We start from the raw sequence: 12,271 nt of genomic DNA on the forward strand, positions 1-12,271 counted from the left end.
TAATGAAAAATATTAACATATTATAAGCATATTTATTTATTTATTTCAATAATTTTTTAGAATTAAAATGAAACAATGACGCCACGTCATCTGTATCTCTTTCCAATAGTTTTATACCACATCAGTATTTTTATCCTGAATTTCAGGATTTTATCTTGAAAAAAATCAAATTCAAATTAAAATCCTGAAATTCAGGATAAGAATACTGACGTGGCATAAAACTATTAGAAAGGGATACAGATGATGTGGCGTCACTGTTTCATACAATCCTTTCTCCTTGAGATGAATGTGTGATTAAGTGAGAGATTTTGCTGGATAAAGGTTTTATATTTTTTCCCTAAATTTGCAAATAGGGATAGTAATGAAACGAGGTTGAAAGGTGACGTTAAATCTATCAATACTTTGTAATTGGTATTTTTGTTCCACCATCTGTCTTACTCCATTATGAAATTGATGTTGGATGTATCCGATATTGACCCAAATCAATTTGAGTTTTGCTATTTATTTATAAGTATAATAATAAATTTAACCCTTAATATCTACTTCTTTTGTTTAATTAACCCTAAATTTTTTAAGTTATATTTCACCTTCAACATTAAAAAAAAAAAGCTGAATTTGATCATCAACAAAAAAGTTGAATTACATTTTTTTAACAAAAATGCTAATTAAAACATTAAATTTTTTAATATTGAAGCCAACATAGCTATTCACATGTACTTCATGTATTTTTTTCTTTTTTGAGTTTTTATGAACTTTTTAATGATTTTTTTATTTTAGTAATTTTTAAATTATTTATTGAATATGGCATATAAGACAAATAGTATCATGCAGGCATGAAGTATACATGGACTGCTATGCATATTACCATGCCAACATCATTAAAAATTTAATATTACAGTCAACATTTTTGTTAAAAAAATAATTTGACTCTTTTTAAAAGGTTAATGGTTAATTTTAGTTATAAATAAGAATAAATGTCAAATTGACAAAAAAATGTAAATATTAAAAACTAAATTTGTAACTATGCCATATTTATAATATTTCCAATCTATTTTAATTATTCTAAATAGTTAATATTTTCATTTTGGACTTTGGGAAGTATAATTATTCTGTCAATTGTTTTATATAGGTATAATGATAAATTTAGCTCCTTAATATTTACTATTTTTATCATTTTAACTTTAATTCTTTTTTATCAATTTAGTTCTCAACTTTTAAAATTTAGTCAAATTATTATTTTTTAGATGAAAAAATTGAGTAAATTGTTAAAATTTTTATAGCTTTAGCATAACCTTCCGTATAAAAAAAATACACATGGACTATAATGCAAACAGTTAGGTCAAAGTCATTAAAACTTTAACACTTTAATTATCTTTTACATAAAAGAAATGTAATTGAACTAAAAATTGAAGATTGAGAATTAAATTGACAAAAAAAAAAGATAAAATTGATAATTTGGACTTCATATCCCTTGTAAAAAAACAAAAGAATTCCTTACCCCACGTGACTTTTCAACCTACTCCATTTTGTATATGGATTTTTATATCACTACAGATATGAGGACCACATCATACAGTATGAATAATTATAGATTAATTAAATGAAAGTGATTTATGTATAGATTTATAGAGCACTTAACAATTATATTATGAGTTTGATGAAAACATAAGGCGGGAAAAAATATAAAATACGCATTTCTCATTTTATTTTGTTCCATTATTTTCCTTGGACATGACTACGGTGACAGCATAGATGCTTCCCGGCACAAATAATGCCATTGTCAAGCAAACACTCAGCCAGAATTGTCTCTGCAATAAATTCCCCCAAAAAAGGGCTTAGCTTCACTCAAATATAGCTTTTCCAACACATATATCAAAATCAAGTTGAGCGGATTTATCTCAATGTAAAGACATCTGGTATGTTTGGGGGTTAAAATACAGATACAACCTTTAGCTTTGTTTTATGATTAGGAAACAGCTTTGTATGAAAGAAAAGAAAAAGATTCATTACCTTAGGTCCTCTTTTTCTGAGAACTCCAATGGGAGGCATGACCATGGCTAAGATCAAGTCGGTGCAATTGGCATCTCCGGCCTTGCAATTACATTTAGCTTTGCAGCAATCGCATGTCACACATATGCACATGGTTGGTTAGATCGACAAAAGATGCAGGAAAGTGAGGCTTCACATACACTGATTATATATAGCTGCACCCCAGAGGATGCTTTCGTAGTTTGGGTGACCACCGTTCTATGACGTTAATAAGGAATCAATCAATCAACAAATCCTCAACACACATATATATGGGTAAAAATATAATAGAGACTAAGATTTAAATTACATTTTACCTTTTATTAAAAAATGAATAGAATAGTCTTTATACGATTAAATTAAAAAGTAAATAAGTCATTTCTATTAAAAGTACCATACATCTTTATTGTTAAAATTTAACGTAGCTAGTAGAATAACAAAAAAATTACATGTGGTGTGCTCCACATGTACCTCATTCTAACGTATAGGGACTGATTTTTAACAATAGAATTGAATGAAATTTTTGACAAAATGATGAGTTTATTCTTTAATCTAATGCACATAAACTAATTTATCTAATTTTAAAGTAGAGAAAAAAAATACAATCTAATTTTTAATAAAAGAGGTTGAAAATAATTTTACCCAGATATATTCCTTCCCTCTTTGTGCTCACCAGCTCATTCATTTCCTTTTATTATTATCAAGTTTAATGTTATAAAGAATCGGTTTGAGAATAATACGCTAACACTACTAACATTATAATAATATATATATGAATAAAGTAGGGAGTGAATAGGTTTGGGCATCTATTCCTCCATGTTTCTCGTGTTTATGATCAATCCGTATCAGGCTTCCCTTTTTGCCTTCAGCTCCCAACTTAATAAGAATTAAATGTATTATCAGGACACCCATTTTTTCACAATTGACATTGTAATCCCACAGTATTGTAATTCGTATTTTTAAGATTTATATTTAAATATACTATTTTTTTTTAAAAAAATTCTTTAAATGATTTATTCGGCACAATATTGAAATCTGAATAAATTTAAAACTGCGGCTAGTAACCCAATTGTCTTGGGCATTTCAAAATGGTCTCTTTCTTGGGCTAACAGCAATCAAGGATTAATTTTTGATAATAATAAAAATAAAAATAATTAAGGATTAATGACTCACGTCCTTATGTATTGGTAACAATGTTAATATCAATCGAGTTGACTCAGTCGATTTTTTATTTTTAAAAAGGGACAAATGTTAACTTTATACATGAACTTTTGATTAAATCTGCAATTTAATACATAAACTTTAATTTGGTGTAATTATATAAATAAAACTTTTATTGTGATTACTTTTGATTCTATTATACACAAGGGAAATTTTAATTTTTTATAATCTATATCTTTATAATTTTTAAAGGATTAAATCAAATTTTTATAATTTTAGGAGGAGTCAAAGTGCAATTTTACATTTACTAATTTAAAATTTTAAAATTTTTTAAAGGGCCTAAATACTAATTTTTCATTTTGGGGGAGCTGGGGCCCCTGCCAACCCCCTAACTTCGCCTCTGATTATATACATTTTAAAAAATAAATACATTAATTTATTTTTATATTTGATTAATATAATTATTTGTGCACACAATATATAAACATAAAATAATATTATATGAATAATAATATTAATAATTTATGAGAATTGAATTAAATCTAAATTTTATGCATAAAATCAAAGTTTATATAAATTTATCCATATGCAAGGGATGGATTCTTTTTTATTATGTTTTCTATCCTTATATTTAGAGGATTTTTTCTTCCACTTTCGAACGTCATCCTATACTACTTTTCAAAAAGGTTACTGACTATTGATAAAAAAGTTATTTTTCTCATAAAAGGAATAGTAGGAATAATATTTAAAATCCAATAATTTGTCAAAGGGTTGCATTGATCAATTCCAAAGGAAATTTACGTACAAAATGTATCAAAAGCTAATTGGATTTTAATATTACTATAATGTTTACAGATTAATTTGATATTTGAATTTATGTTTGTTTTTAATGTTTAATTTAATATTCATATTAAATAATATAATGTAGTTTATTAAATATTAACGAGTTAATTTAGTATTAAATTGAACATTGAAGTCGAACTCAAATATTTAACTAGGACAAAAAAAATTATTACCAAAGTAAACACTAGAACTAAACTTAAGTACTAAATTAGAAAAAAAAAAACTGTGATAAAAAACTAAACATTAAAGCCTACTTAGGTAATTAATAGTATATTAACCAAAAAAAAATCAGTTAATATTACAGATCCTAATAACGAATGCAGAGCCATTAGCTTTAGAATGCAATTCTGAATCGGAATTACAATCTCCTGAGGCATCTCGTTTCATTAAATACTCCACTTAACAGGCTTTCATTAAAAAGAAAGAAAGGTTTAAAGCTCAAAGGCAAAACTGAAGCTTTTATATTAGTATATGGCAATGTACATTCCAAATCCTAAACCTATCCCACCCTACATATTGTTTGCCTACCTATTCATTTTCACTCCACAGCAAACACCAACACTAAAAACCAACCCTCCCCCCCCCCAAAAAAAAAACAAAAAGAAAGAAAAAAAAAGGATTTTGTACCAAAATTTAGCACTTGGTGATCTTCAATCTCCTCACAGCTGACAAGAACATCCTACACATGCATAAGAAAAAAACAAAACAAAAACAGATTCAGCTCTGGTTTTCTATAAAGGAACATCATCATTTTTATATATAATAAATAATTTGATTTTGACAAAAGGGAATATTTGTTGTATATAAATGGAGATGAAAATGGTTTAAAATACTTACTCCCAAGGAACATCACCAACCATCATCCAGTCCCCTTCCTTGTCTTCGTATGTTAGCACATGGTATTTCTCGTAACGATCTCCATCCATCTCAGCTTCAGGTTCAGCCCCTGCATCTCAAAACCATCAGTCCATCACTACTCGGAAGAGGGCATTCAGTTTCATTTCAAATAAAAAAAATGATGAAATGAAACTTAACAGATAATGTTTGTGTTGAACATGTTCTCCAGTGTCCTTATCAGATCGTAGTAATTCTCATGAGCTAACAGGTTCAGTTTTCTACCAATAGGAATCCCTTCCATGTACACCTTTACGAAGAAAGTTGCACTGTTGCACTCATTTTCTTCTTCAGAAACTACCTGCCTTAACAGCGATGGCTGCCCCCTGACATACACGCTCACTCATTAGCACAAAACAAAAGAAAATTGAACTATACTGTGATGATTAGGTAAACACCTTGCGTAGGGACGAGAGGCTGAAATGCTAAGACCAAGCCTAAGATCAGTGCTGAGGTCCCTCTGCGAGGAAGAAGACGAAGAAGCACCATTGCTTGAAAACCCAAAATGGGTGCTGCTCTCGATGGAAGATGAAGAAGAACTGGTTGCCCTTCCCATTTTCTAAGATTTTTGGCGAAGATTCAAGTGAAGACAAATGAGCCGCCACCTGTGGGTTTAAATAACCAGAACCAGTAGAAAAACTCGTATTTAGTCAAATAGAAATACAGGTTTTTAATTGGAAACTATGTACTAAGCTAGCTACTGAAATTTGTCCATCAAAGAAGGCCAATTCTTAGTTTTCACGATATAACTGGCTGTGGTTGGTTGGTGGGCTGAAATGTTGACAAGGCAGCCGACACGTACACGTGTCTTCTATACCACATTAATAATGGTTATAACATTTTTATTGGAGTTTGACTCCACGAGGTGCATGGGCAGGCAGTACCATGTTTGGTGTTGGCTTAGCTCGTGTTATGTTCAAGAATTCACGGGTATATAGTTCGTATAGTTTGTAGCATACAGCACTAATTTGCGGCATCCCTCTCGTTGAAAAAGGTGATTTAAGAAACATACGTTTTGACATAGTAACCTTCAAAATCCTGTCCCGAATCAATGTTCAATGGATATTATTATCGTGCTGCGTGTAAACTACCAATAATTAAGGCATGGTATTACTGGTAACGATGATTTTCAGCTTTTACTATATATGCATTGTTGCTATGCTAATTAAATGACATGTTTTTCAAACACTAGTTACAATACGTATATATGACCAAAATTATATGTCAACACGCGCACGCCCACGCACACACACAATTGAACGTTCAAAGGAAGACACTAAACGTTTGGATGTCTGAGATGTAGGAATTAATGGGTCCCTACTGCTTCATCCATAAACATTTTTTCTTTTGCCATTTTCTTCATTTTTTGTTTGTTCGTTTGAATAAAACTTTTCTTTCATGCTTATCGATCTTCACATAATATACCTAACGGCTTGACATGCAAAGATTTTGATTTCACAATAAAAATCAATATGTTCATCAAGTATTGAAAAACAGCAAAGAAATATATATTTTTTACAATAAAAATCAATATGTTCATCCAACAGACTACACGTAAACACTAATGTTCTCCTTAAAGAAAGAAGCTAAAGATCTCATCATGGCGGTATATATGCAATCAACACAATTTTGGAAGCACAAGAAAAAGAAACAAGGAAAAAGAACACACACTCACAGAGGCCACTCTTTTTTTTCTTTTTCTTTTTTTGTTTTTAAGCATTCGATCAATCAAAACATTCCCACGTCTCCAAGAAAAGTAACTCCAGCCCTCTTAATTAAAACCAAACTTAATCATTAGTAATTATTTAGGTCTCTATAAACACTTATTATCCTATTTGATGATCTTTTAACAGTTATTTAAATATTACTTGAAGCCAATTGAATAGGCTTAAAAATTTCACGTCTAGTTGTCAGAATTAGTTAAAAGTTTTGAAGAATTAAGTATAATTTTTATTTGATAAATAGATTTAAGTATAATTATGTCCTTCAAGTGAGTATTATTATTTTTATTAAATGCTTCAACTATCCATAATCCTTTAATCCTTAAAGTGGAGGATAATCGTGAGGAGATAAAAATGATGATTAAAAAGATATATAAAATACTAAATTTATTATAAAACTAAGAGGATAATAATAAGAATAAGAGAGAAGAGTAGACACAAAAAGATAATTCTACTTTTTCTTATATATAATAAGTTTGTACATGCCCTCTATTTATAGGGCCTCAATCACTATAGGTTACAAATACATAATAAAGATAATTAAGGTACCCTATAAATTCTTTAGGGGTTATAAGAGTTAGAAAAGAATGAATTTGGAGGTTTTGGGGGAGTTATATGGGCATTCGTTTATCAATAGATTTATAACACTCCTCCTCGGATGTCCATTAACGAAAACGTGCCTTATTAAAACCTTATTAGAAAATACCCTATGGGATAAAAATCTAATGAAGGAAAAAGAGTACACAATCTTCTATTACAAGCTATCTCGCTAAAAACATTTACTAGGAAAACCCAATGGGACAAAACCTTGGTTAAAGAAAAGGAGTACAACATGTTTTAGACTCCCTCTAATGGCAACATCACATTACTTATTTGGGTCGACGCTTTCAATCTTGTATACTGGTATTTCAAAATAGAATGAATTTGTTGAACTTCTATATTACCTTTCTTCTCAAGATCATGAGTGAAGGATAATTCTGGTGAAATATGTTTCGTTCTGCCACCTTTGATGTAATCACCCTTCAATTGAGCTATACATGATGCATTATCTTCTTATAAGATAGCTGACATCTTTTCTTGTAAAGGCAAATTACATATCTTCTAGATATGTTGGGTCAATAACCTTGGCCAAACACACTCTCGACTTGCCTTCTGCATTGCAATTATTTCTGCATGATTTGAACAAGCGACAACTAATGTTTTCTTTGTTGAACACCATGATATGGAAGAACCCCCACATATAAGTAAATATCCCATTTGAGATGAACCTTTATGTGGATTCGATAAATATCCAGCATCAGCATAACTAACTAATAGGGATTTTGAATCATTTGAATAAAATAACCCCATATCAATGGTCCTTCTGAGATATCTGAATACATGTTTAATTTCATTCCAATGTCTACGTGTTGGAGAAGAACTAAATCTTACTAACAAGTTTATAGCGAAAGCGATATTAGGTATTGTGTTGTTTACAAGATACATCAATGCCCCAATGACACTTAGACAAGGTACTTCAGGACCAAGAAACTCTTCATCATTCTCGCAAGGATGAAATTTATCTTTATTCACATCTAACGTTCGTACAACCATTGGGATACTTAATAGATGTTCTTTATCCATGTAAAATTTCTCTAATATCTTTTCAGTATAAGTTGACTGATGGACATGAATTCTATAGTTTAAATGCTCAATCTGTAGGCCAAGATGAAAATTTGTTTTTCCAAAATTTTTCATCTTGAATTCTATTTTTAAACAATTTACTGCATTTTAAAGCTCTTCAGGAGTTCCTATTTAAATTATCAACATAAACAACAATTATCACAAAATCTAATCCAAGTTGTTATATGAACAAATTAGATAATTTTTTATCAAGCAATTTTCTTGAGAAACTCTATATCCTTCTGAGATTTTAAATCATTCAGAGATTTTTTATTATATAAATTTCACTATTGAGTGAGCCATATAAATTGGCTGTAACAACATCCATTAGATACATATCAAGTTTTTCACATACCGCCAAAGAAATAAGATTTCTAAACGTGATTGCATCCACCACAAGAGAAAATGTCTCTTCATAATCAATGTCGAGCATTTGCGAAAATCGTTATGCTACAAGTCGTGCTTTATATCTTACGACTTCATTTTTCTCATTTCATTTTCACACAAATACCCATTTATATCCTACTAGCTTTACATCTTCAGGTGTTTAGACTATGATCTATCATAATTTGATATGACAAATTTTTCTCGATATACTTAATGAGCTTATTCTCAAGCAAAGTAGCGTCTTTTTTGTAGTTTTTCATATTTTTTAGATTTTAAGTTAATAAGTGTGAATGTATTATTTTTACTCAATTTGAGACCTAATTTGGCCAATAGTGCCATTGGGGGCCCTAATGTATGGTTGAGTGATGTAGGGACGTGTTGGAGGTTGAATAAGCTAGAATGACACCAAAGAGAGGGTATTGCGATATTCAAGCCTTGGAATTGCGATACCTCTAACAAACTAGAGAATTAGAGACTACCCTTCAGTGGTATCACGATATCTTCTTATTTGGTATCACGATATTGATACTGTGAGGGGACAAAATTAAAGAAAAAGGGTAGCTTTTGTCCACCCGAAACACCAATCATTGAAGACTCATTCAAGGGTACTTTGAGCACACAAAATAGGTCTTTATAGCTGTTATATCAGCTAAAATTTGGATGAGAGAGAGGAAGCCACATTACCTTAGCTTAGGCTTAGTTTTCTCTAGTTTTTCTCTTAGCTTTTTTTTTATTCTTCTTCCAGGGTTTTTTATTTTCATTTCATTAGCTATAGATTTTAAATTTCCCAGCAACTTTTCTTCTTATTTTAGTTGTTCTTAATGTTAGTTAAGTTAGTTATCACTGTATTTTAAGTTTATTTGCACCTGTAGTCCATATACCTTGGTTGTAAGACATTTTCAGATTTAGTTTAATGTGTCTTAGTTTCTTTTACTCTGTATTTGTTAAAGTTTGCTCCTTTTATGTTTATTGCTTTATATTTTCTAGTTGAATGCTTTTCTTTACATGCCTTTTAGATTTTCTTGCATAAAAATCACAACTTTTATATTTTTCTGAAGTTTTACTTTAATGGCTTCTTTGCTTTTCATTTCCTTGGCTGTTAGTTTTACTTTCAGTATGAGTAGTTAAATCTTTGAGGGGGTTAATTGATAGAGATGTGGTGAGCTGATTTTTGGATGAAGGACCAAATTGTAATAAATTGGATTAATTTGAATTAACTTAAAAACATAGGATTGACGACCCTAAGGGAACATTAAGGCAAGTGATACCGAGAGGAGATCTTGTTGGGCACCAATTCATTAGTCCCGAGTTAACCGGTGAGATTAAGCGATAGTCCAGATTAATTTGTCTAACTTGGTAAAGTGGAGATCAAGAGGTAAAACGGAGCCATTTGGGAGTTTAAGAGATTTGGATCCTTAATTCAAGGATTAGTAAACCACATCAATTTCAACCAACCACCCATTGTAACTTAGTTGTTAACTTTATAACTTTGCATGTTTTACAATTTAGTCCTTTTTAGCAAAATAGTAAAGTAGATAAATTTCTCTTAATTTTATGATTTGCTGTAATATATATTTTTTCAATTAGTTGATTAGACTCTTTATTTTACACCCACGTTATTTAGAAATTATTCAATCCACAATTCTCATGGGTTCAGTCCTTGGAACAGTACAAATATTACAACTAACCCGTCACACTATAGTAAAATCATGATTTTTATATATTATTTTAATTTTTGAGTGTTGATCCTTTATATCTCTCTCCCTATTCGTTTGCGAGGTCGGATAGAGAGAGAGGTGGTCATTCTATAGGTCAAAAGACTTCATATTTAGAAAGTGAATTCAATTCTACTTGAATTGCATCTTTCCATTTTGGTGTTTTTTTCTATTTCTATATTCCTCAATAAATTTAGGCTCAAGATCTTTATTTTCTTTTACTATTTTAATAGCAACATTATAAGTAAAATTATTGTCGACAACTATATTTTTTCGATTCCATCTTTTTCTTGTATTGACATAACTTATCGAGATCTCTTTATTTTCATCATTTTCATTTTCACTTCTAGGTACCTAGATCTCTTCTTGAGTTTTATAATTAGTTATGTCATGGGTTTCTTCAAGAACCCCCACCTCCACTATATGACTATCTTGAATGTTTGCTTTGTAGAAGGCCGATTTTGCCCAAGCCCAGTTAACAAACTACAAAATAATAATAAATATATTAAAGTCCATCATCAGTCCGTTTACACTTATAACCCAAACTAAATAAATCCCTTAAGCCCAATAACAAAACTAGCCCAAAAATATACCAGGCCTTAAAAATTAAAACCCAAAATCCCATTACACCCAAAACCCCAACTTAAGACCTAGCCGAAAAAAACATACAAGGCCCAAACGGCCCAGGATATTTTTAAACAGAAATTGCGCCGCAGCTGGCCTCCCAGCGCCGATGGCCTCTACGTCACCACGAACGGCCTCTTATTCTGTACGGCCATAGAACCTGCGAGAAGAAACAACAAAAAACAGTACCAATAATAGAAAAATAAGCCATCAAATGTATAGATCGGAGATTTTTTTGTCTCTTTATATTTTTCCTTTTATTATTTACTCTGTAAATTGGCTATAAAAAGGGCCGAAGATTTTTTTAAAGTTTACGCATACAAAAAGAAGACAAAAAAGCTTGAATAGAAAAAGAAAAAATAGTTTGCAAAAGGTGATTTTAAATCTCATTTTTCTTTCGATCCTGCCTCTATTTTTTTATTTTTATTGCTGCATATAAACAAAAAAATAAAGAGTAGAGACTTATCTTTATAGTGGCGTCTTCGAATCCTTGTTTGCTTCGTCATAATCGAAGCTTAGATGAGGATTATGAGTTTAAAAGTAGCAAAACTTGCGGATTTGTTGTCGAATAGGGTCAGAACAAGCCTTCGCTTGATGCCATCCACTGATTACGGAGGCGAAATGGTAGTTGAGTGGAGTGGCCTTTTGGTTCGGCCGAATAGGTAGAGGGAGAGATCTTTAGGTTTTTTTTTATTTTGATTTAGTAAAAGTGGCTAAATGTTTAATTTTAGGGTTTTTAGTCTTGTTGTTATAAAGAGCATGAAACGGCACCGTTTAGGGCCTGTTTCAGTGGCTCCAAAAAGGTGCCGTATAGGCCATACTCGATTCAACCCGACCCGAGTACCCTCAGGATCCACGCATTTTTGTGGTGAAGGTATATTTGCTCAATTAGTCCCTCCCTTTCGCGCTGACATTCAATTGAAGTCCCATTTATATTTTTTGATTTTTTAAATTATCCCTGGAATTTGCGTATAAACTCAATCTAGTCCGCACCTAAGCGCCGTGTTTTGGAACTCAGGACATTTGCATTTTTAGTCCCTGTTTGTTTGTGCGCATTTAATTCAAGTCCTTGACTATGTTTTAAATTTTTGACTTGTTTAAAAATTAACCTCTGGATTTTGTTTTTGTTTCAATTGAGTTTTTTTAGTTTATGTAATTCTTTTTACTCTTTTTAATTCATTTATCACTCATTTTTTTATTTTAATATGCTATTTCATTGATTTTTGCATTAGCTTA

The 12,271-nt window shown here is 30.8% G+C and overlaps 1 protein-coding gene and 1 long non-coding RNA gene across 2 annotated transcripts; both read right to left on the reverse strand.

The window, feature by feature from the left end:
* Positions 1-1,605: 1,605 nt before the first annotated feature.
* LOC107956491 (uncharacterized) lies at positions 1,606-2,285 on the reverse strand. Its single transcript, XR_001700125.2, has 2 exons — positions 2,011-2,285; positions 1,606-1,808 (listed from the first exon to the last, which is right to left on the reverse strand). It is a non-coding gene; the product is annotated as an uncharacterized lncRNA (long non-coding RNA).
* A 2,580-nt stretch (positions 2,286-4,865) lies between these two features.
* On the reverse strand, positions 4,866-5,491 carry LOC121232255 (auxin-responsive protein IAA30-like). Its single transcript, XM_041117897.1, is given in 2 exon segments — positions 4,866-4,978; positions 5,068-5,491. Coding segments are annotated over 2 exon segments (528 nt in total). The 5' UTR covers positions 5,483-5,491.
* Between the last annotated feature and the right edge of the window lie 6,780 nt (positions 5,492-12,271).

The sequence above is a fragment of the Gossypium hirsutum genome, chromosome A07 (assembly GCF_007990345.1).
Source record: "Gossypium hirsutum isolate 1008001.06 chromosome A07, Gossypium_hirsutum_v2.1, whole genome shotgun sequence".
NCBI classification, from domain to species: Eukaryota; Viridiplantae; Streptophyta; class Magnoliopsida; order Malvales; family Malvaceae; genus Gossypium; species Gossypium hirsutum.